The sequence below is a fragment of the Arachis hypogaea genome, chromosome 6 (genome assembly GCF_003086295.3).
Source record: "Arachis hypogaea cultivar Tifrunner chromosome 6, arahy.Tifrunner.gnm2.J5K5, whole genome shotgun sequence".
Taxonomy (NCBI): domain Eukaryota; kingdom Viridiplantae; phylum Streptophyta; class Magnoliopsida; order Fabales; family Fabaceae; genus Arachis; species Arachis hypogaea.
Window position 1 is genome coordinate 115,397,360 of NC_092041.1, and position 27,466 is coordinate 115,424,825.

A 27,466-nucleotide genomic window follows, 5' to 3' on the forward strand; every position below is an offset into this window, starting at 1 on the left:
ATAAATATGGCTTAAATAAAGAGGGATAAAAGGTAAATATGCCTTCTTGATTTTTATTTCCAGCAATATCGTTACTAAGAATACAATTTCTAGGAATGTTTTTGTCATATATGAATTATTCTCAAAGTTTTGAAAATCGAATTAGCCATTAATTTTTAATCGATTTTTCAATAAAAACCAAATTGATTCGGTCGATAACTAATTATTTGATATTTTTCGTAACTGATTTTTTTTGTTTGAATTAAAATATCAAATAATTTTTTTGTAGACATGATCGTCGTTTGATTCATGTAGCCAACCAAACCTAATAGAATAAGACTCTGTTGTTGTTGTAAAATATCAAGTGAATATATATATATATATATATATATATATATATATATTCTGTAATGGTTTTAAGTTTTCTAACTATGTATTTATAATTAAGTGAATTAACCTTGAGTTAGTAACTAAAAATATTCAAAATATTTGTTATCATATTACGTATCTCTAACATTTAAGTTATTAGGTAAAAGTGCATAAATAATTATATATTTAATAGTTTATGTAAAAAATCTTTTTATTCAGACTGAATTTGCTTCACTACTTCTGTATTTGCTCTAAGGCTTAAATAGTTTCAACACCCCCCCCCCCCTTTCTTCGTTATTATTTTTTTTCATGGTTGGGGTTTAATGGATTTCCAAAGTACATTAGATATATAGATTGTGTGATATATCTTTTCATTCTTCATGCCTTTTCAAACATGCTATGGCAGAGACATTAGATTCCTTAATTTGACTAGAAAACATTTAGAATTAAGGTTTCCCAATTTCAACGGATATATAATAATTATACAAGATGACAAAACCATAATATTTTCCATATAGGAGGATCACGTGCTTAGCATACATATATATATATGATAGCCTAGTAGGTCATGTGCTGCTTCTTTTTTCCTTCCAATAATCTCTGAATTGCTAATTATTAAAAGAATGGTCATGTGCTTTTGATTTTCATCACATTAACGTTTCTAGGAGTGTCTGCGGATCGGATCGGATATCGGATATATCCGCATAATTAAACTTTTTTTTTTAATCATATTTCTATGTAAAAGATTTCGATAAAAATATTTTTTTTATACTTTTAAATTTATTTTTTCCTAAAATATTTTTAATCAAACTCTGATCTTTCTAAATAACAAAAAAAAAAAAAATACAATATATGAATAATAATTACTAACTAAAACATACAAACAAGTAAATACAATACCAAATATATATATATATTTATTTATTTATTTATTTTTTAATTATTATAGTGCGGATCTGCGGATCCGCGGATGTAGAACAAATATCCGCGATTTTCAGATCAGATGCGGATATTTACCGCAGATCTGCGAATACGATATGATCCATAGACACCCCTAAATGTTCCTTTCTTACAATGAAAATTTGGAATATACAGAGATCTATTAGTAATTAATAATTTATACTATAACATATAGTAATCACAAAGTAAATGTATCTAAACGTAATGTTATATATATATGGGATAATACATCTACTTAGTTATACAACTTTAGTCTAAAATATTTTACAGTGATAATACATAATATATATAAATAATTAAAAATTAAATTCATATATTTAAATCACCCCTATTTGACCATCTAATAAACCCTAAACCTAACAAAAATTAGCATGGAGTTATAGAGCCTTGCAACCCTTAGAAGCCTAGCATAGGTATTTACTACTGTTACTGTGCCAACATTTCTCCAATCCAATAATATCCATTTCCTTTTGAGCTTTGACCGTTGAACAACGAAAAATTAAAAACACTCCTTTTGGCACCTATATGTCTTCACCTTCCCTAATTTCAATTTGGCTTTCCTCCTCTATCTTTTTTATTTCTTTAGAAAAAAACTTTTATTTAACGAAATAGTCAAAGGACATTTATAAGTTATATGAAAAATATTAAATTTAAAATTAAAAAAATAAATACTTTTTATATTAAATTATAGCTTAAGAAAAATACAGAACATAAAAAATACTGTAACACAGAAAAATACTTTTTTTTGAATAAATCTAAAAGCTTTTCAAATATAAAAATAGAAAAAAAATCCTTAACTTTTTAATTCGAAGATACATAATTTTTTAACTAATTGAAAATACAAAAACATTCCGACGTTTTAAATATGGGACATTTAAGTCCTTTCATCGAAAATATATATATAAAGATAAATTGGCCTTTAAAAAAACTTAGATATCTCATATTTTAACAAGTAAGAAACGATTTTGTATTTTTAATTAGTCGGGACTTATTTATCTTTGAGATAAAAAGTTAGAAATCTATTTATAATATTTTCTTTACAAGAAGTTCTCCTAATTATATCTTTGTAAAATAACTAAAACACCCACGAAGAGAACCCATACACCACAAAAAGAAGAGAATAACCACGGATTATTTTATATGTAGATTTGGATATCATATCTGAACCTTTGAAAGAAAAAAAAAAAATAGGAACAACAACTAGAGAAAATGAAGAAGAAGGAGAGGAGAAAGGTGAGTGAAAAAAAAGAAAGAAAGAAAAAAGAAAGGAAGAGAAGATATTGAGATTAAAAGGAAGAGAGTAAAGAAGAGGAGTAGAGAAAAGTATGGCGGCCAAGACTCGGGCGACAACGATCCTCAGAAAAGCTTTGTGATTATTTCTCTTCACGGGAGATAGAGATTTGCCTTCATTTTCTTGGATAACTTAGTTAACAAAATAAAAAAGTCTCGACCTTTCTACTCTATCTTAACTTCTTCTTCGTAATAATAATAATAATAAAAAAAGTGTTTTGATAATAAGTGTTATTATTATTTTCTAATAAAAGATTTTTTCTTTGGTTTTACTAAACACTTATAAGAAATAGAGTGAAATTTCACCTCAAATCCCTGATAATTTCGTGAAATCTCTTTTCGTTCTTTAACGAAAGCATAAATCCATCGCGACCCCCTATCCATTACTTTCGTTAGACATTCTGGCGCTTCCGTCAAAGTCTCCATCAATAGAAGGAGTATAACCCCAACCTGACCCTTAATCATCACCAATATCTACCATCATTCTCTACATTCTCTCTTTCTCATCTCCATTATTTTTGGCCACCATCATCACCAACATTCACCACCATTCTCTGTTTTTGCTGCACCACTCTACTGCCATCATTCTTCTTCTTTTTTACCGAACCAAAACCACGAAGCCATATCTCTCCCTCTACTTCTCTGTTCACTAAGGGTGTACATTGTCCGACCCGGACCCGAATATTTTAGGGGCTAATTTGGTGTGATTTCACCGGATCTTAGGTCGGGTAAGGGTCTCAAAAATAGACAAGGTCATTATTTAGGGTCAGATCTGGGTCAAGGCGAACCCAACTTCATCTAACCCATGTACACCCTAAGGGAATTCAAAAAGGTATATATGTTTTAAATTAATTTCAATATTATGCTATATTAATTATAAGCTTATTGTTTTATTTTTAATCACACTTGTTCAATTAGAAAATAGATCAAAGAAGCATCAAATTAGAATTTATAGACAAATTCAAGTTCAAATATGGATAGCAACTTCTCGGTAACAAGTTTCTTCTTTATAAATAAGTTTCTTTATAAATTATTGTTAAAGTTTTAAAGGCCCGGTTTGGACCCGATATAATTGTGACCCGAAAATATTTAGGTTTCATTGGGTCTAGAGGCAAGTTACGGTCTAAAAAATAGACCTAGTGTATATTTAGGGCCGGGTCTGAGTTGGGACAAACCAAATTTCACCGGCCCATGTACATCCCTACTGTTTACCATCGACAATCTCGTGTCGCCACGGCTATCCTCTCTTCCTTTTTCTTCTCCTTATCCTCACAACCCCTCTTTCACTAGCTTGCCCCTATCTCTATTTGATTTCACACTAAATTCCAAATTTGCATTTCAAGTAGAGAATCTTACATCGAACAAATTAAAACATCGACGCACTCCCATAATTACTAAATCACTCTTTCACATAAAAATCGATACTTTAAGTAAATATCTATACTTAATCATCAAAATCTAGAAAAGGACAACTTGTGAAACCATATTCCCAATCAAATTCAAGTATTTAAACAGATAAAACTACTCAATTGAAAGAAGGTAGCAGTAGATTGATGCAAAGAAAAAGAAGAAGAAAAAGGAGGAGGAGGAGAATGAGGAAGATGATGTGACAGTGAGTTGGTATAGTGATAACAGAGAATGGTAGTGGATGTTGGTGATGATGGTGGCTAAAAATAATGTTGAGAAGAAAGGGAGAGGAGAGTTGGCTTGGTGGGGATAATTTATTCTGGCTCGCATAGAGAATAAGAGGAGAAAAGAAAAGAAGAAGAGGGGATAATTTATTCATTAAATTATTGACTTAAATGTTCACGTAGGCAAAATCTGTTAACTCTAGATGGAGACATTAATAGAAAAGACAAAATATCTCACGGAATTAATCGTTAGGGGTCGCGATGAGATTATACTTTTGTTAAGGAGCAGAAAAGAATTTCGTGAATTTGTTAGAGGCCGAAATGAGGTTTCACTCTAAAAATAAGAGTAAAAGCATTATATGAAAATATTAAATGTTTTAAAAATATTTTTTAAAAAACAAAGTTTCAATTTTTATATTTTTTAACTAGTGTCCTAATCAATACCAAAGAGTAATAATAAGTGGTATTTAGTGTTAACAGGATGACACAGATGCAGGCCTTTAATTATGTGAGCACTTTTGGGCAACAATCTTAATGGAGAGGCTATTATTTAACAAGCAGTGGATGCTGATAGTTTTCCACACATATGAAAACTCAAAAGCTACCACACAACTTTTTTGAGAGTATCCCTGTCTTGCTTAATTTAAGTATTTATGTATTTTAGAATCTCTTTATTTGTTTAAATTTCAGGGAATAATAATAATAATAATAATAATAATAATAATAATAAATAAATAAATAAATAATTAAATTCGTCTCAAAAAAATTATTCGTTTTTTGAATTTATCTTTAAATTTTTTTTAATCAAATTTGTCTTTAAAATATTTTAAATTAGTCATATTGGTCATTCTATCACTTTTTTTATTGACAATGTCAAAGTTTGCTGATATTACATGCTAAATGATACTATGTACACACATTTAATAGTCTTAATTGACTGCTAACATAATAAATTTATAAAATTAGATAAAAATAAAACCTAATTGAGAGGGACCTTAAGACACTAAAATCCCTTAATTTAAGGTTGATGTGATCTAATTTCATAAAGATATCGTATTAGTCACTAATTAGAACTAACAACTATGTGTTGTGGTGTCACTACTTAACGTGGCATATCAACACATTCTGTCTCTAAAATTTCAGTATTTCAGTATCTCCAAAAAATAGAGACACATAAGATTGAAATTTTTAGAGATAGAGACTAAAACTTTAATAATATTTTATACCTAAAATATCCCATTTCAATTAATTAATTATAACTTTATCTGTTATGCAAATTAAATTAGAACTTCATTCTTATTTCAATATCTGTCTTTCACTTTACACCAAACACAATACTAAGACTTATTTCAGTCTCTGTCAGTCTTTATCTTTCAATCTTAGTCTCTCAATCTCTGTCTCTCCTCCAAATACTACCTAAGAGATGGAGATTGAGAGACAGAGACTAAATTAAGTTTCTGTATTATATTTGATATAAAATATACAAGACTTAATTATATTTTAGTATCATATTTAGTTTAAGATAAATATGGATAATGAAGGATAAATTTAGAATTTAAAAACTTAAATGAAAATATTTAAAAAAATATTATTAAAATTTAAATCTCTATTTCTAAAAATTTCAATTCCTTATATTCTCACTTTTTGAAGATATTAAAAAGGATTGAAATTTTGTATCTAAAGACTAAAATTTTTAATTCTAATTTTTTGTCACCAAACACAATGCTCAGACTTAGTCTCCTAATCTCAAAAAACAAATACAACCTTCAAGTTTGGAAGGTCCAGATTTTGTATTTTTAAAAACAATACTCAATTTTAGTCTCATCATCTCAATTTTATCCATACTAATAAAGGTATAAAATATTTTTTTGTTAATATTTGTAAGAAATTTTGAAATTATTTTTAATTTTTAATTTATATCAATTTTATCGGTAATCTATGTATATTTAATTTTTATTCATTGCCTTCACTTGTTAATAACAGTTTAAAATCAAATATAATTTTAAAACATAAATAAAAAATCCAGAATATTATTACAAATTAAATTTTGGAATTGGGGATATTTTAAAATAATATTAACATGCATCATTAATAATTAATATAGATAAATTTAAGACTTATGTAAATGTTATTAGGACTTAAATTGATACAAATTAAATAATAAAAATATTTTTTTAAATTTCTTACAAATATTGAAACACACTTTATAAAGAAATTAGGGGCAGCATGGAGGAGGAATAATATAGGTTTTCTGAAATACTCCAATAGGCATTTTAATTTTGACTCCTCCTCGAAAGGAGAACAAATTAAAAATAAAAATAAAAAAAATATTGTGTTGCATCATAATAATTATTAGGTTAGGAGCACTAGCAAAGCAAGTGTTTATCTTTGCCCTCAAGTTATGCCAATGCCCAATAAGAGATAGGATAAAGATGGATCAACTCTGATCTACACACATGCATGTGCATCATCATGTAAAGTATAAACCTCTATTATTATTATTATTATTATTATTATTATTATTATTATTATTATATGGTAATTTATCATGAGCAATATTTATATAGAATAATATTACACATTAATATTTTTTATTAACTAAATCTAATTAAATTGGTCTAACATAATAAAAATTAGTTATAACTAATATTATTTTAAATTTTATTATTTAATTTTATTAAATTTAATTTATAAAAAAATTTAGATGTGTAGCATTACTCATTTAATTTATATATATGTATCTTCATTTTCTTTCTTTGTGTTTAGTAAAGATTTTAAGATAAAGAATATATGAAGATACTAATATTTATACAAGATGGAAAAAAAATATTGTCTCGATATCTACTTTTAAAAAAGGCTCTAGATAGATAAAAAAAATTAAATTTCATCATATAATAAAAACAATTTGTTTAATTTACTTTTAAAAGTATATTTATAATTTTAATTGCTCGTGTCTATTTTTTTTATGTTGAGAATCAAATCAAATTTATTAAACGGGATGCGAAAATTGCATTGGTTATTAGATTCTTTATTTTCTTATTTTATCTAACGGCACTGTTAGAAAAAATATTGTTAGTGGTTATTTATTTTACTTTTTACAACAATAAAAATAATCACTAATATATTTATTGATAAATTATTTTATGTTTTGTTGTTAAAAAAATTTAACATAATTATATAATAACTATCGATAAAAATCTTTTTAATGGTTGCAAAAAATATAACTATTATTATAATATATAATATACAACAATAATAAATATATAATTATCGTAAAAATATAAATTAAATAAATATATAATAATTATTATATTGTGTCACTAAAATTTATCAATGAAAGTAATTTTTATTGTAGTGTAGTGAGGAGAAATAAATGAATTTGATGTTGATAAAATGGGCTTTTTTTTTTTTTATATGGAAGTAAAAGTGGTGATATATCTTAACATTGTAATTTTTGGTGTTTTTTAAAAATGTGGAAGATACACAAATCGGAGGGTCCGATTTCTATACTTCAAATTTTTTAATTTTTTTTAACATAAATTCTTCGGTCTGATTTCTGTTCTCTCACAAATCTTTCGGTCCGATTTCACAAATTTCTCAGTCTAATTTCTGTATCCTCACAAATCGGACAGTCCGATTTCTGTACTTTTCACAGATCGGACGGTCCGATTTTTGTTTATCTAATTAAACGGTTTCACATTTGAGAATAACACCCTATCAACCCACATTTTAAAAAAACACCGTTGCTACTCCAATATCAAAAATAAAATCTGGATAAAATGTTAGTATAGAGAAAACAAAATGTCAAAAACATATTATGTAATAAAGGAAAAAAAAAATTGGAGTGAGATATGTTAGAATTAAAGATGAGAATAAGACCCATGACCAAAGAAAAAAAATGAGAATAAGACAGAGAATCGATGAGGTAGAAATTTTAGAATTAGAAGTGATGAGTGTGTCACGTGCTGATGCATCTTTCTTCATGCAGGTGCAGCCCACTACACTACTTTGGCCTTTTTTTTAAACTTAAAAAATCAATTGTTTAAAAGGATATTAATTTTCTATACATACACTCAAACTCAAGTAATTTATTTTATAATTAATTAATATAATAAAAAATTGATTGCAACATATTATTAAATATTTAATACAATAATTTAATACTATTAAACGAATTATATTATTTATAGGGTGTAGCTTTGTTTTGAGTCACGGTCTACTCTAGTGTTTTCTGGGAGAGGGCATTTATGGAAACTTGACAAAAATTGGAATGTAGCTGAAGTGAGAAGGACATGGATGTCTTTTTATGCAAGAGGCTAGCTATTACCAGGTTCTACAACGTTTGTCATGTCTTCTTTTGTATTTTTTTTTTCAAAATCAAACCATGTTAAAAAAAATATATTTTTTTAATTTTTTTCATCTTTTAATGAAACTAGAGTGATAGAGTTTAAGTAGCTTGAATAGATAGCTATTAATCTTATATGGTAATATTTTTTGGTTCCATATTTAGATGGTAATATAATAAAAGAGAGATGCAAGTTGATAACCAATTTTTATTTTTTTATATATTATTTATTAATTCTATATTTTAATTTATATATATTAACTTGATTAACTTTGATAATTCAATATTTATTCTCTCTAAATAAATCTTGAATATTAAAAGAATATTGTTAAAAGAATTTTACTCTTTTTTTGAATGTGCCAATTTACAATTTCTATTTAATATACATTTCAAATAAGTATTAGTATTTTTATTATAAAAAAATTCTTGCTACTAGAATAGCCTTAATTTAAAACACCTAATAATCCAACAAAAATGAAAAGGGATTTCACTAAATTAATAAAATATTAATTATCTTCGAAATACGATTTTCCACAGGATCGGGACATATGATATAATCCTTATCCCATAAAATTTACAACAAAAATTATTGCCCTCATCTTATCCTTATTTTTGAATATTCCCACAATTACATTATTGATATTGAGGCATTGTTTGTTAGCAAAAATTAGAGCGACAAAAACAAAGAGACACATACATAAAAAGTATTGTCCTTATATTTGATTTGGTAGTAATAAGAAGTAGTGATAGATGTTTATTAATTAAGTAAACATGATTATTCTACAAAGGCAACTCAACTCGGATGGGTTGTCCACTTGTAAAAATATAATATTACTCTTGTGGTCTCCAAGTTTCATTATTTTTTGGATTTTGCTAGCAAATATATAAACAAGGATACATCCAAAAATATCATGATGGGAACCAAATTATTTGTACCCAAGTTAGATGTTTTAGTTTTAGAATGAAATCTCATCCCCATTTCCACAGGGGTGGATCTCCAGTACTTCAGGATGACAACGAGACAATGCATCATTTGCTTATCCCAATCACTCTTTCTAACCATTATAACGAGTGAGATCAAAGGGTCCGAGCAAAACTTAGCATTATAACATTGAGTCCCTTTTCCACTATGAGAAATTCCCGTGGATCTGATCCATGCCATTTTCTGATGAGCAGGATCCTCTTAAAGAGGCAAGCTCAGAGCATACTGTTATGGCACTGGATTGAGGAAGAAGGAAATATCACTGGCTAAGCTTTCAGAGAGAGAAAGAGAATTTAGAACATCTTGAGAGGTAGGAAAAGTGGATATATCACAATGTTTCTTGAGATCTGATTACAACTGGGGTGAGCACCTTCTTATATAGAGGCCTCTAGATAGAAGCGAAATCTAAACAAGCCTATCATACAATGCCACCTGGAGGATAAGGATAAGCCTTATCTTTTTTGGCATTTTCTAAGCATGTGACTGAGGTCACTTTATTCTAGCACACTCATAATTATACATAGTGGGAACAACAGTGTTCTAATAAAGAGACGGTTTGAAATAGTCTTCTGGTAGGGTCCCATCACCGTCTGAGAAGGATGAATCAGAAGCTAGATTGACAGCTCTGAAATCCGTATCTGGGTCTTGGAGGTAGAGAAATGGGTCTTCAGTGTTTTCTTCATTTGGATCTTGGGCATCTTGCAGATATGGGTCATATGGGTCTGATTTTGGGCCTTCAGCATCATCGGGTATTCCTGCATCAATTCTAGTTGGGCTTGGTGGTAAAGCACACACTCTTCCACCTGGATCTTCAGAATTCAGATCTTCTCCAGAATATCTGCTTGGAGCTTGTGTGGACGTACTGGGCTGGTCTGTTGGAGCATAAAAGGAGTATTGTCCAAACTGGTTGATTATCCCTGAAGTTATGAATCTGGACTGAAACTCTTGGAGAGTTATTGGTGGTACATCTGATTGAAATGGGAGTCCTTCAACTACATCTTTTTCTCCATATAGTCCAGGTTGCCAAAGTTGACAAAGGTATTTGGCCAAGGCATTTAGGACTGTTTTTTCATCTGTGGGCCATATGGTAGAATATCCAACAATATCGACCTTGTTCTTGGTATGTGTCTTCTCATTATGGGCTTTACATCCAGCAAAGTAATCTCTCTGTAGGGTGACAAAACAACAGAATTTCCGCTTTGTCCTGGAGGGTTTATCCCATAATTGGTGCTGCTCGATCATGTTATATAACATTCCTCTCCATGCCCCAAGTGGTGCATACATAGCAAATAACTTGACTAGATGAGACTGGGCTTGAGTACTGTTACACAGAATGTGATATACTGGGAAGAGTGGTATTATGATAGCACATGGATATAGGGAAGACAGAGCCCAGATATACCACATCATTTCCTCTGGTATAGGACCTTGGATTATTGGTATAGTGCAAAAAGGGGTATCCACATCAAAGTACTTCGGATTTGGATGTATTTGGGTTATGGTAAGGAGCTGGTGTAACCAGTAGAACAAAGTTTGCCTGGCTAGACAGACTATTTGAAACACTGTCTGGGGTCTTGCTTTGAAAGGAAAAGGGCCAATTTTTCTTCTGTATGGGTTATTGTGGGGTGGACAATCAGGAAATGGAATGGTGTATGAAGGGTTGTAGGTGCTCATGGTGTAAATGTAATGGATTGGTTTAGGAAGTGATTCTTCTGGTTTGGGGGGTGGTTCTTTGGTTGGCCTGGATAGGAAATCTGCAAGTGTGTTTTGATGTCCTTTGATGTGTCTTACCTCGAATTTATAGCGAGAGAACCAGTCCTTCCATCTTAGCAATTGAGAGTCTGGCAGGATTTTTTTCTTGATTTCTAGCATTGATGGGAAAGAGGTGTTATCCATTTCCACAGTGAAATGATAAGAACTGAGGTGGAAATTGAATTTTTCTATCCCTCTTTTGACAGCAAGAATCTCTTTGTAAGTGGCATGGTAATGTTTTTCAGATTCTTTGAACTGTCCACTAGCATGCGCTCAATAGTGTCTTGTCCCATCAATCTCTTCAAGTAGCACAGCTCCCCAGAATTCATCACTAGCATCTGTCTGCAATATTCTTTTTCCTGTGCTGGGAATCTTTAAAGGTGGGGGGTCTTGTGCTATCTTCTTCAGGGTTTTGACAGCTGTGGTTTGCTCAGGTCCCCATGGTGGGGGCTTCTTTTTTAGGAGTTTTGACAGCTGGCTAGTGTGTCTGGTCACATCTGGGATAAAGTCTCTGATGTAGTTGACGATTCCCAAGAATTGTTGGACTTGTTTGACTGTCAAGTTTTCATCAGGAAAATGGATTAATTCTTTGGCAAGGTGATCCCCTGGTTGGAAAAATCCATTTTCGAAAATCATTCCAAGGAATTCAATTTTTGTCTTAGCAATAGAGCTCTTTTTTGCTGATAGCATGATTCCATGGTCTTTGATGATCTGAGTGAATTGGGCCAGGAGTGCCTTGTGGGCTTCGCTGTCTTTTGAGAACAGTAAGATGTCATCAATGTAGATGAGTGTGGAGTGTAGTATGGGCTCAAAGATTTTGGTCATTGCTTTTTGGAAGAGAGAGGGGGCTACTTTGAGTCCAAATGGCATTACTGTCCATTGGTATTGGGCTTCAGGTATACAGAACGCTGTTTTATACCTATCTTCAGGATGGAGCCCAATTTGCCAAAATCCAGCTTTCAAGTCAAACTTGCTGAATATTTTTGTTCCACTTAATCTTTGTGTAATAACTGAGATTCGTGGTAGAGGAAACTTGTCGTCTTGTAAGAAGACATTAAGTGGCTTATAATTAATGACAAGCCTCTTTTTCCCTCTATTTTGCTCAGCTCTTTTTTCAACATAGAATGCTTGACATGCCCAGTTGGAGTTGGTTGGTTCAATGAGTCCTTGAACAAGAAGGGCTGCACATTCAGCTTTTGCCAACTTAAGATCTTCAGGGTTCATTCCTGAATGCGTGGCCTTTGTAGGGTTGATGTCTTCATTCTTTTTGAAGGGGAGTCGGACATAAAATTCTGGATTTTTCCATAAAGGAGCAGGGTGGTTGAATTGATCATGACTATCACAGCAGGCACTGAGGAGTAGCTGTTGGATTTCCTTATATTCTTCTGGAGCTTCTTGGATTTCGAGGATACTTTGTATCCCTGTAAAAGGCAAAAACTGCCCTTTGTAACTCAGACCAGTGGGTTTGATATGTAGCCCATGAGTTCGGAAGAAGGCATCGAATCCGAACAAAACATCTTTGTCAGGGAGGTAGCTTCCCAGCACTCTAAGCCAAGTGGTCTGACCTGCAAATATCTCCAGTCCAACTGGTTTTTTGGAGATGAGATTGATGGTGAAGACTTCACTGTTAGCTGCTGCGAATTTCTTGGAAAAAGGTGCCCACATTTCTTTTGGTAAGACATGTGGTTTTACGACAGTAGCACAAGATCCAGTGTCCATTAATGCAACGGCCTTTATTGGTTTATCATAGACAGATGTCTTGACTTTTAGATCAAAATGAGGTCTAGGAGTACCATCAATTTGTTTTACTCCTAAAGATCCGAGATACCCAAGTTCTTCTTCTGGCATACTCGTTCCTTTAGGAATTCTTGTGGTGATGGAAGCAATAGATGATATGGTAAAGATAGACCTTTTTGGTGGGAGGTCTTCTTCTGAACTATTCTCTTCTGAGTCAGAGTCCTGGAAAACATATTCAGTTTCATCATCTTTGCTTCTCTGTTCCTCAAGTACTGACTCTAGATCTTCCTCATCACCAATGGAGGCAGCATCCATTAAAGACTGGAGCATTTTTATTTCCTTCTTTGTCTTGTGAGGACATGACTTAGCAAAGTGTCCTTGTTTTCCACAAATGAAGCATTTGTTTGACTTGGTATGGGGTTTCCTCCTTTTGAAGTAACGATATTTTTGCTTGCTTCTTCTCCTTCTGAATGCTTTCTGATGAAATGTATTGGTTGATGATCGCCAATGCGTCTTTTTCTTTGGCTTGCATTCACACATACTTGACTCTTTGCACTTAATTTTCAGATGGGATTTGCTGCATGCTCCTTTGAGTTTGCCTGAGTTTTTGTTAAGCTGTTTGAACATTTGTTGTTGTTCACACAACTTGTCCAAGGCAGCTAGGGCTAACTGGTATATTTCTCCAATGGTTGTGGTAGCCACTTCTTTGCGAAGAGTCATCATCATTCGCTGTATTTCAAGCTGAAGCTCATCTGGCAAGGATGCTATAAAGACTTGCTTAAGTGGCGGATTATTATTTCCTCCAAGAGGATAATATTTAGCAGCCATCTTCTTGTAGTGTTTTTCCAAGTCTTTTCTGTTGAGTGAACAGCACTTCATTTCAAAGTATTCTTGAGAATTTCTTTTTTGGATAATTGCAATGTCTCCTAGAAATTCTTGATGTATTATCCCCAGAAACTGTGAAGAGGTACCATTGATGAGCTGGAGTCTTTCATACTCAGAAAGGTTAGTTGCCCATTCTCGGAGATTGCCAGTCATCCGATTTATGAAATCTGCAAGGACTTGTCTGCTTGTGAGATTTGGGTTGGCCATGTTGGTCTGAATCCACGCACTAAATTCATTCAACCTTTCTCTGTACCTTGCTGGTGGGACATCATCAAAAGTGAACCATTTGTTGGGAGTTTTAACTTCAATTGGGCTTATATAATCGTGATTTGCTGAAGTTTCTGGTTCATCCCTTTCAGAAGTTATCTCTTCCTCCTCTTCTTCTACAGGGTTGACCATGGCTATTGCTGAAAGATCTGCTTCATAGTCTCCTTCAGACTCCTCATCTTCTTGTTCACTGGTCTCAGTAGTCTCATCTTCTGATTCTCCAGTAATCTCTTCACTGGGTGATTGAGTATCCAGAGTAAGGGTATAAATTGATCGTCCTGGAGCAGGCGACCCTTCTTTGATGCCCTTATCTTTCATAGGGACATTGGAAGATGTCTCATCTCTAAAAAAGTTTCCTGGCTTCCAAGGAGGATGAGGTCTAGATTGGAGGGATGGCTGAGGTTGTTGTGGCCTAGGCAAGGACGAATGATGCCGTCCTTGAGGAGAAATAGATCTTTTAGTGTTTGCTTGCCTGGCCAAATGGTAGGTGGATTTGAAGATGGAGTCATAATCTGGGGTTTCTGGTGGTGAATATGTGGAAGGGAATAAGACAGGTGAATATGAGGGGTATGGTTTGGCATACATGGATAATGGGTCTATGGACAGCGTCTGGGGTACAGTTGTTTTGCTTTTGTCCATCTCAATTTGTCGAAGTTGAGCCTTGACTTGATCCAATTCTCTGTTCTTCTTTTGGAATTCTGGGCCAAAGTAGCGATTGTCAATGTAGGCCTTGAGTTCTTGATCAAGTTGAAAAGCTTGTGCCGAAAGTCGATCTTTGAGTTCAGCCACTTGTTCTGCCATAGAACTTAATTGTACTGAGAGACCCTCAGTTTTCTCTACAAGAGTATCAAGAGTGTGATCTATTCGGAGCAGTACTTTATTTTGGCTGACTGCATTATCTGTATGCCAATTGAGCACTTCTTCTTGAGGAGTTGTTGCTTGATGTCCATGTGGAGTGATTCCTTGAGGTATCACATAAGGTCTCCTTGTGATTTTCTTTTCATCAGTTTGAGTCACTAAAGGTGGGAATTCTTCCTCATAAGATCTGAGGGTGGCGATACATGAGATTGCATCAACTGGCTGAAAAGGATAATCTGCAAAGCTTTTCCGAGACAGTTTCGTTTTCTTGAGCATTGGCTTCTTTCTGAGCATTGGAGCTGATTCAGCATCATCAGGAGGCCCAGGTCTTTTAAAAGAGCATGGGGCTTGTAACAACTTCTTCTTCTTTTTCTTGTTCCTTCGTCTTCTAGCATAATCTTCATCATCAGTGTCACTCCATTGATCAGCACAGTCACAGTCAGAATCACACATAGAGGGATCAACATCCCAAATGAAGTGGCCATTTACGTGAGAGACGTAAACAGGTTTTCCATTCCGATTTCTATCTAATATATTTTTAAAGAACCTTAGAGCAAAAACTCATATTTATCATGCATGATCTTATTTTTGGCGTTTTTTATTTTTATTATGGAGAAGGGATTGGGGTAAGATGGGGATATGGAGAGCGTGTGAGCTCTACCAACTTGTAAGATCAGTTAAAGACAAATTGGACTGTCCAAATTTTTCATAAATCGGACCCTACGAATTGTTTAAATTTGTTCAAAAAAATTTTATAATAATCAATTCGGACTCTTCGAATTACTTTTTCTATTACTAAAAAAAAAACAATATGAACAGTCCGATTTATACTGTCCAAAATTTAAAATTTTTCTCCTAAAAAATTGGACCGTCCAATTTGCCACTTATATTTTACTTTACAAACAATTCGCATGGTCCGAATTATTAACATCATAATTCACAAAAAGCTGTCCCATATTATGATGTAGCACTCCCATATCCCATAACGGAGCACTACACACTCATATGTTCCATAACAAAAAAAATCAACCTATTTTTAGAGATACACAAAACATAAAAAAAAATTGTCTTGAAATATAAAAATTTTAGTATTAATAATAATCAACGGTCTATAATAATTTTATTTTTTGAAGGGATGATCAGTCATGAGCGGTGTATATATGGTACTAAAAACAATAATATTATTTTATTAGTATGTCCGAGAGATATATACCATGTCTAGTCATAAGCTTCTTCTTCCATCATATTATATATACTTTAAATTTCTCTCTCTATCTCTATCTCTATCTCTATCTCTGTCTCCAATTATTTTATCCTTGGCAAAGAACAAAACCATTCCGGTTTCTAGTTTCAGCTAAGTAGCTTTAAAGGTGTCACAAAAACTAGTAGCATATCTCTCTCTCTCTCTATTCCCCCCATTTATAATATGTTCCTTTCTTCTCCTTTCAAGGGACATTGTGTACTTTTATTCTCGTTATTGTTATTGTTCTTGTTCCAACTAGACAACAAGATGCATCATTTTAATTTTTCTCCTATATAGTTTAAATCTTTTTCTTTTTTTTTTATTTAATAGTTCTATTTATAGTTGTATTAATTTGTGGTGTTATATGGATCTTGGTGTGGTGGGTTTTGATGGGTTGGTGGGTTCAGAAGCTGGGTTTGTTCCATTTGGATCTGGGTTCCTTAAGCATCAAAGATCTGAACAAGAAGAGGAGGTGAGTAATATTAATGATCATAATAATAGAAGAGGGGCAAAACTGTCAAAGGTTAATATTACTAGTGGTGATGATGATCATGATGATGTCATCACAACAACAACATCAAAGGGAATGTTGTTTTTTCAGAATCATCAGAGGAACAACAACAACAATAGCTCTTGTTGTAATGTGTTGTTGAGATCTAATAATAATAATAATAATAATAATGGAAATGACAATGTTGCCATTGCTCTCTTCAATGATGGTGGTGAAGAACAAGAAGGAGAAGAGAAGATGCTGAGTTTCTCAACAACACCAACACCAAAGTCAGAGTCTTTGATTGTGGAAAAGGCTTCCTCAAATGCTACATTGCACACTTCTTATCACCCTTTCTCTAGTTACAACATAAATAATGCAGGTATATTTATTTATTAATATTGCTTTTAAAAAAAAATATATTTGAGGTCTTTTTTGTTGTTATTAAGTCATTTATAATAATGGGTTATTTTTATTTGAATTTTTTTGGGGGTTTATGGATGGTTGGATTTGGATTTGTAATTTGTAGGTTAATGAGTTTTTGGTATTTTTCTTGAAAATGGTTCTTTTTTTTTTTTTGTAATCTAGTAAAAAAATTTGTGTTTTTTTTGTTGATGGTCATCCTACAGTACCTGTGTGGAAGGTCTTTTCATGGAAAAAAATATATTTGAGATATGGCATGTTTTTCTGAAGTCTTGTCAAGAATAAAATAAATAACTAAATAAATAAATAAATAAAAAAGAAATTCTTCCAAAGAAACTATATTCCTTGTTCCTGTTTTAGGGTGAGGGATGTAAGCAAAATTTTGCACTAAAACCTAGAGTATACCAAAGGAGAAAAAGGGAAAAAAAAAAAAGAACATATGAGAGAAGCTTATTGAAGCTATTATGATAGGGAGCATGAAAAAGAAAAACAAAGCTACATAATTTGATTGGCTCTTTTACCTTATGTTATCTTCTGTACTCCTTTACTATAAAATCCTCTTTTCCATGTCTTCCTCAAACCAAAAAAGTTGACCTTAACGGTTTTTTTTCCCCCTCAAATCAAGATAGTAAGAAGTTAATCAAAAATGATATTTGTATATTAAAATTAGCTACTAAATCAGTGTGTATGAATATATGTGTGGTTTAATTTATTTTCAATGTGTATTTATATTTCAACATGTATTTTATACTGGTGGCTGATTTTGTTGTACACGTAGCATAATCGAAAAATTAATAGATAATTAAAATGCTACCTTGTGCCAGCATTTGTTTTGATGTTTCTTTTAAGCTGTGAAATGAAATAAGTGATTAATTTTAATGTACTGACAGTAATTTTACACGGTTATTTAATCAAATGCTTGTGTTTTTAGTATTTTTGAAATATTAAATGATTAAGTTAAACTTTTTATTACAGTAAAAGTACATAACAAAATCAATATTTTTATTTTTAAATTTATTCATAAAATTTTTTAGATAATAAATGGGTAAACCAAATACTTTCTTAATATAAGATAGAATACATGATTATTAAGCCTTTGAATGATGAATAATGAAACAGGTTACAATAACAGTAATTGGGGAATGAACGTGAACGTGAACATGAACATGATGAATAATAATGTGGGAAGAGTGGTAGGAGCTGCATTATTCACTCCCTCACAGTGGATGGAGCTGGAGCACCAAGCACTCATTTATAAGTATATCACTGCAAATGTTCCTGTTCCTTCTCATCTTCTTATTCCAATCAGAAAAGCCCTTCACTCCACTTCTCCATTCTCTAACTTTCCTAATCCACTTCTTAGACCCAATCCTTGTAAGTATCTTTCTCTTCTTTTCCTTTTTCTTCATTTCTTACAAAATTTGCATTCTAAGATTTAGATGTAGATCAAAATAATCCCAAAACATTAAAACGATGAAAGAATCTCTGAAAGAATTTGGAAATTTGACAAACGTGATCGAGCCTTAAATAGTTTTGTTTTTGTTGACAGAAGAGGCCGACACACGGCACATTTTTGTCAACAAAATCAAAACTATTTCACATTGGTCATTTTTTTTTATTGAGAAATGCTATAGGATTATCAGAATTTATTGTTTTTTAGTCATCAGTTAGCCATTAATATTTAAAAATATAGGATAAAGTATGTTGTTGGATTACTAAACGAAATAATAAATTCTGATTATCTCCTAGCATTTTTTCTTGTCATTTTTTAGAGTTATTTTCATAGGCATCCAAATCGGGTGTAATTTTGGTAATTCACTCGTTTATATAGTAGAGACTCATACACAGTTGTTTTCATGAGAAATTGATAACTGCTTTCAGCTATCAATTTCACCTAAAAACAACTATGTGTGAGTTTAACACAAACCTTGTCACTAGATATTGTGTTTTAAATAAAATGAGTACACGAAATATTTCTTTGCAGTGGGATGGGGAGGTTTCCATCTGGGATTCTCGAGCAGCACCGATCCGGAGCCGGGTCGGTGCAGGAGAACCGATGGGAAGAAATGGCGGTGCTCGAGGGACGCAGTTGTGGACCAGAAGTACTGCGAGCGTCACATGAACCGAGGCCGCCATCGTTCAAGAAAGCCTGTGGAAGGCCAATCAGGCCATGCTGCTGCCGTCACCACCACCACCACCACCACAACCACCACTTCTAACTCAAAGCTATTGTTGCCTAACAGCAACAATTCAAGTTCTTCATTTTCCATTGTGGGGAACACTGCTTCCAACAACAACAGCAACACTATTTCATTTGGAAACTGCCATGAACACAAGAATGTTATTCAGCAGCAGCAGCCTGTTGCATCTGATGCTTCTGCTGCCAATAATATCAGCAGGTGCGCCACTAATTACTAATTTATTTTTTCTTGTTTTGTTTAGAGCAAATTACTTAAAAATAGGTAAATTATTCAACTTTCTTGAAGTTATACTCATACTTGCTTCCTTAGATTATAAGAGGTTAGAGTATACTTTTTTCTTCTTTTTCTTTTTAAACCTTTTTCCCATTAAGTGGGGTCGGCTACATGGATTAAGACGTCATTGCATCATGTCCATGCTTTGAGATGCGACTTTGTTTTACGTTGGCTGTCGCAGGCTTAACACAGCCTAATATGGCTTCAAGGACGTCATTGCGTCGTGGCCATGTATTGGGATGTGACATTGTTTTACGTTGGCAGTCGCACAAACCGAACAACCCTTGTTTTTCCGGGCTTGAGACCGGCTATGTGAACATAGGCCGAGTTAGGTTAGAGTATACTTTTAAAAAAGAAAAAGATGTGTTGTGCAATTTAACTTTAAAAATGTTGTGAAAATGGGAGACGTTAATGTTCCTATCCTTTTTTAATTATGCAATAATAATTGATGTGTTAAATTGCACACATTATATGTAGTACCATCTTTTTCTTTATTTGGAAGCAACTAAGAAATTCTCTTGGCATTCATTCCTACCTCCTTATGCATGTTCCCTCTTTTAGTGTTTGTGTTTCATCTTCTAATCAAAGAATCTAGTATTTCTTGTTCATCTTTTTTGGCAGATAGTGACTAGTCAATTTTGACATGGTGGTTCATATGCTTTCAATTTTTCTTAAAAGAAAAAGATGGTCTTAAGGCATGTCAATTTTTGTTTGTTACTTTACCCATGTGTTTAAAGTGTGCCTTTTCAACTCTGCATTATTCAATGTTATTTAGAGTTTAATTTTAATGCTACTAATAATATAAAACATTTTGCACAGAAAAACTGTTTTATACTAATAATGTATTAAAATTAAATTCAAGTTCTTAATTACTATAATGCAGGATGTTTATGAAGAAAGAGAACAATAATGCAAATGAGAGTTGTTCATCACTACTTCCAATGCTACCACCAAACCTTGATCTGAAACCAAAGGAAAACCCATTCATGATTCATAACAACAACCATGAATTTGGAGTTGTGACTTGTGATTCACTCCTTAACCCTTCTTCCAATAATAAGAGCAATGATTCACAAAACAATTCCCTAAGGCATTTCATTGATGAGTCAACACAATTGTCAATCTCAATCCCAAATCATCAATTCATGCCAACCAATGAGAAAGTGACACTCTCACCTTTGAGGGTATCATCATCAAGGGAGTTGGAATTGGAATTGGTAGACCCTATTCAAATGGGGTTAGGAGTTGGAATTGGTGTCAACAACAACATTGTTAGACAACCAAATTGGATTCCAATTTCATGGGAGAGTTCAATGGGTGGTCCACTTGGTGAGGTTCTCAACCTTAATAATAATAATAATAGTAATAACAATAATAAGGGTTCTATGAACCTTATTAGTAGTGATGGTTGGGACAATAGTCCTTCAATAGGGTCATCACCTACTGGGGTGTTGCAAAAGACAACAGCATTTGGTTCACTCTCTAATAGCAGTGCTGGGAGTAGTCCAAGGGCAGCAGACAACAACAAAGGAGGGGCAATCTTGTAAAATCATCTCTTGTAAACACAAAGTACTGTGTGTGGAATGTGGATGTTTGCTTCATGCTTCACATTAATATTCAGTTTTTTATTTATTTTTATATAATATATGGTAATATTAGAAGTTGGATGAGATGTGTTATTTACTTATTTCTTCTTTTTTTAAAAAAAAAAACAATTACTAAATGTGATTTTGTTTGTTTGTATTTAACAGCAAATGATGATGATGGTTGGAGTGTGTGGACATGGTATTTTTTTTTTTTCAAGGTGATGAATTTTTTTTTTTTTGGATGAAGGTGGGGACTTTGATTGAATGACATGACAGTAAATATTAATTTGAGTTATACAAGTGAAATCCCCATCCAAATACAAAGCATTCCACATGATTTATTGAAAGTGGATAGTGAAACTTTTAGAGTAAAATATCGATTTTGTCCCCAACGTTTGAGGTAAGTTTTATTTGTGTTCCTAATGTTTAAATCATCCTATTTGTATCTTTAACGTTTATAAAAGTAATTCAATGTTATTCTACTATCAATTATACTAACAAATCAGAGTATATTTTTTAATTATTTTCATTTTGATGTATTCATTCTCAATTATGTCTCACTTGGATGTGTTCGGTTTTAATATTATACCCATTATTTGTGTTTAGATTTAATTATGTCCATAAAAAAGTGAATTATGTAAATGTTGTAGGAATTAGTTTCAAAATTTGATGAGCTATTTTTCGAAGTAGATTATCGATTCTATCCCAGACATTTATATTCGATCTTCAAGAAGAGATTTTTAAAACTCAAACTAAAGCGCTCATGATGTGTAATTGACGGCAGGATAACATTAAATCACTTTTACAAACGTTAGGGATACAAATAGGACGATTAAAACGTTAGGAACACAAATAGAATTTACCCAAACATTGGGGACAAAACCGATACTTCACTCAAACTTTTAATATGCCCAATTGCCCATCCCTTCATTTTCTCTTTCATACAAAATCATGCTTTGTATTTTGGTGTGTAGGAATTTTGCATAAAGAAAGTGATAACATAAGGATGAGAATATTCATTCATACTTATTCTCCTTTAGATATATGTAATTTTATCTCCTAAGAATTCAAAAGAGAAAAAAAATCGAAACAATGTAATCTTTGAATCAACCATCCACTAGACATACATATAAAAATACAAAATGATTATACACATTTTTTTTGTTATCCATGATATTTTCTAGTTTAATAGATCAATAATTAATCTGTTAAAAATTTAAGCTTCATTTAAGGGTGACCAATAAATTGCTACATATATACAATATAGGATTCAAACCTTCAAACACTTAATTAAACATATGACTAAGTTAACCACTTACAACCCAAATCATTTTTATTATTATTGTTGTTGTTATTATTATTATGAGTAAATTACCAATTCCATCCTCAAATTATCAAAACGCTGACAAAAATAACCTCCACTTTTGTTAACGACAAAAATACACCTAAAATATTAAAAAATGCTACAAAAATACCCGACTGTAAATAAAAATCTATTCCATTAATAGAGTTAGTTGAGCTGTCAAACGGATTCTGTTACACCCTTTCCTCTGCTTCTCCTTTATTCTCTCTCACTCCCTCCCTCCCCAAACCTCCCAGAAAGACCTTACACCTCACCCTCTTCACTCTCACTCTGAATCTATGGCTGCTGCCTTCCGATCTTCTCTGTCTCACGCTCTCACACCCCACTCCCCGCTTATTTTTTTCTTCTCCCTTCTTCTCACTTTCACTTCTCCAACACACAGAACAATTGCTCATCAACTCACGCCATTGTCTCTTTGTCTTCAATGGCAGAACCTCGTTGTTGCCACTGTTGCTTATTCGCTGCCCCTCCGTTGTCGTCAGAAGAGGATCTCACAGTTCCTTGCCCTCTTCACTCTCTCAGCAGATCTCTCAATCTTTCCTCTCAGATTCGCCATCGCCGTCACTGCTTGCTCGCCGCCCTTCTATTACTGTCAGAAACCTATCTTACAGTGCCTTACTCTCCTCTCTCGCAGTAAGCCAGCAGTGGATAGTCCCTCTCTCTCTAGGGAGCTCTCTCTTCAGCTTCTCTCTTTGTCATTCTTTCTCTTTGGATTCTATTTTTATTAGATTATTAAAAAAATATAATGAAAAATTGTAGAATTGCTGATTATGGATGATTATTACTAATTATGGTTAATTATTACTGTGGCTAAGATGAAGAAGGTGAGGCGTAAGGTCTATTTTGAGAGGTTTGGAAGAGGTAGGGAGTCACTAAGATGTTGCTTACTGTTGTTGTAATTGCTTTAGGGAGTGAGGGAGGACGGGAGGAGAGGACAGTATCACCGCAGGTGTCGTCGTTGAGGAGAGAGAGAGAAACAGAACAACAAGGAGAGAGAGAGAGAGAGGCGGCGAGAGAGAAGAATCGAAGAAGGAGAAGTGGATGAGCAAGATGACAGAGCAAGACCATTGTCGTACTTGAGGGAGAGAAACCGTGGAAGAAGAGGCGACATTGTATTTCAGGAGAGAAATAATGAGGAAGATGTTGTTGTTGTAGGAGCTTCAGCTAGGAAGATGATGTTGTTGTCGTTGTTGCAATTTCGGAGTGACTGAGATATGTTGTTGTTGTTGTTGCAGCTTGCAGCAACTTCTGGGAGGTTTGAGGGAGGAAAAGAGTGACAGCAGATGATGTTTATTTTTGTTGTAGTTGCATTAGGAAGGGAGAGAGTGATGGAGGATGAAGAAAAAGCAGAGAAAAATGTGTAAGGGAATCCATTTGACAGCTCAGCCAATTCTGTTAACGGAATATATTTTTATTTATGGTTGGATATTTTTGTAGCGTTTTTCAATATTTTAAGTGTATTTTTGTCGTTAATAAAAGTGGAGGTTATTTTTGTGAGTGTTCTGGTAATTCGAGGGTGGAATTGGTAATTTACTCTACTATTATTATTATTATTATTATTATTATTATTATTATTGATGTTTTCATTTTGTTTTGTTTTTGGACTTGGCCATTTTGGGATTTACTTTGACCTTAAAATAACTCTGGGCATCAATTCTTCAGAACTTCCCAAACCTTGACAATAGTCCTGAGGAGTTATGGCCCAAAATGGTAATAACCCAAAGCTAAAGGTTTTTTCATTCAACTCCCCAAAGAAAAGGGATTTTCTATTGGATCAATGTTTATGACATTCTAATGTCTATAATTGGGACTGTCCATCCTACTCTCTTAACAAACAAAAAAAAAAAATCTAAACCAAAAAAAAAAACAAACAAACAAAAAAAAATCATATTTTTATTCTTAAAGAAAAGTTTAGTTCTGTCCGGAAAAATAAAAGTTAGTTGACTAATTTTTTTGTTGCGCCGGTGAGCACTGCAAATCTTGTTCAAGTGGCATGGTTTTATTTTTTTTCTTCCGATCTGATAAATTAAAGACTAATCTATTTTAAATTTGAGTTCCGTTTAAATATCTGCTTGTTGTATGTGTAAAGCTGAATTCGAATCTCCAATACTTATTTAAGCGAATGAGTCCCAAATAGATTTTCAAGTGGCATAGCTGTTGGTGTTAAAAATTCTATATATTGAGCCCACCAAAGTCTGAAGAATGATTTTTATGAGAAGCTACTTTGTTTAAAAATTGATTTCAATTAGATACTACTCTATTTAATTATAAAGCTTATACAAATTTATCAAAACTGATATATTTTTTTTTAAGTTAAAGGAAACAATTCTTCTATTCTAAAAGATAGGAGTACTGAAACTGAATTATATATGATAATAAATTGGTATGACTAGTATTATTTAATAGAATTTCGATAGGAACCAATGGAATAAGTATACAATGTGTATAATGGGCTGATTTTTTGGTCTAATAAAAAGAAGTAACTATTCGCTATCGTACAGATTCGAACATTTAGGGTAAAATATTACTAATTTATCAAATACAATACACTTATGCTATCCAGAATAACCATCCGAATACCAAAAATAATAAATATCTGATATCCTACTGAATCGAACATCCAATTTAAAATACTTGAAACTGTTCACACAAATACACCTTTACTATTCTAAAATAAGTATATGTGAACAGTTTTAAATAAACATCCGATACTTTAATTTTAGTTTGAAATTAACCGCATTATATACATTGTACGGAACATGTATTGGCTTCTTATACTTTCTCTATTTAATAATATGTTATTATAAATATAATCCCATGAATCTCACATGAATATTTAATGAGCCCTTTCATTTTTAGTTTATCATAAATTGAAAAAATAGAATGTTTTCAGAATCAAAGATCTCTCATTGATAATCAACTTGGGTTGGTCGAATGGTCAGCTCACTCGTCTGCTTAAGTAAGTGTTGGGGGTTCGAATCCCACCTTATGCATGCAGCAATCCATTGGCCAGCGGCAGACTCTTAAATGGAGCTCCGATCCGTGATAGATTAGTCATTGACCTGTTGAATTGTGGGATATTGTGGGCAATCAAAAAAAAAAGATCTCTCATTGATGCCAGTGCCACTATAAATTGTTAATGTTTTAGTTGTATAGCATGCTTTAATTAATGCTTTTTAATACAAATAGGAATGGAATCAATATGTATCACAGCTTCAATCTTCTCAATATATTTGGTTGGTGTGAATTAGGGATATAGATAATGACACTACATAAGAAAATTAATTAATATATTCATCCTTTTTTTTGAAAGATAATTAATATATTCATCCTTGTACATATAAGTTGATATTTTTTAATCTCATAAAACTCCATTGTGCCTCTCAATCTATACCTAATATCCAACCACTAATATTAAGAATTCTAAGACATGCGTTCTAAGTCTAGTTCCATTTCTCCCTTTTTCATTAGGGGTGAGCACAGGTAGCGGGTATCCGATTATCCGTCCGAATTCGAATCGAACCAATTAAATTGGTTCTGAAATCAACGGGTAATCGGATTTAATTCGAACCAAATCAATGGCTTTTGTTAGTGATTAGTTCAGGTATCGATTTTGAGAGTGCGGAACCCGAACCAAACCGCAAACTCGATCATATATTAATTAAATAAAAAAATAAAAAAATATATATGGCGTTTTCATTAGACAATGATTATTCATTATTAATATGTTTGGATTTAATGAGTTTGGTTTTTAATGTATTTGGTATTTAACATGTTTGGATTATTTCTATTGATGTTACACGTTTATTGTACTTGTTGAATTTTTAAGATAAAAATTTGGTTTTTTTTTTTTTATGAATTTCAAAGTTATCGGGTATCCAATTACCCGAACCAAACCAATTCGTTCTTAATCGGTTTGGTTTGGTTCGGGTACATGTACAAAAAAAATACAAATCCAAACCATATCGATTCGATTCTAATTTGATCATAAACCTAAACCAAACCGACTCGTGTTCACCCCTATTTTTCATTACACGCTAGCAAGCTAGCTAGTTCGTTAGAATTAAAATATAAAAATAATAGATAGTACAATATTTTTTGGTTTGAGTAAATTATTGGGAAAATAATTAAAAAAATATTTTTCTTTATTTATCTAAACAATAGAGTGATGACTACTGTAATTATATTCTTCTTCCAATTTGTGTTAATATAAACTCATTTGACATATTTTTTTATAAGCAATGTAATTTTAGTTAACTTGTTCCCACTGTCATTTGAATCTAAATCAATTATTTAAATTATATGTATGTTAATACTTACTAATATAACTTAATTAATTTGTTGGTTTTTATAACTTCCCTAACTTTGTAATTAGGTCTTTTTAGCTTTATATTAGATAAATTAAATTTTTAGTTAAGTCTTTTTTTAAAAATACGAAATATTACTTAACTAGTTATTTTTGTGTTTGATATAACATAACTTGTGAAAATTTTTAAAAAAAAATGTTTTATGATTATAACTATTTTTATAAAAAATAGTAATTAATATGAATCTAATTAAATGTTTTTATTTAATACAAGATTCAATTATAAATTTTAAATTATAAAAACTTAATTAAAAATTTAATAAAATTATAAAAATCAATAAATAATTTAACTTAATAATATTATATTAATGCAACGTACCATGATGATGAGGGGGAGATCTTGCTGGATGGGTTGAATCAGAACAGTAAAAAATAGGAGGAAGAAAGGGAGAATAATCTAGAATCAGGTTTGGATGATGGTAGGAGAGCAGATCCTGAGGAACAGAGACTGAGTTGGGAAGAGGAA

At 32.2% G+C, this 27,466-nt stretch overlaps 1 protein-coding gene across 1 annotated transcript; it reads left to right on the top strand.

The window, feature by feature from the left end:
* The first annotated feature begins 16,278 nt into the window (after window positions 1–16,278).
* LOC112756012 (growth-regulating factor 7) lies at window positions 16,279–21,355 on the top strand. The gene is made up of 4 exons (XM_025804400.3): window positions 16,279–17,170; window positions 18,331–18,585; window positions 19,196–19,610; window positions 20,569–21,355. Exons 1-4 carry the CDS (start codon window positions 16,663–16,665, stop codon window positions 21,230–21,232), a joined length of 1,842 nt encoding a protein of 613 aa, XP_025660185.1. The 5' UTR covers window positions 16,279–16,662; the 3' UTR covers window positions 21,233–21,355.
* Window positions 21,356–27,466: the final 6,111 nt, after the last annotated feature.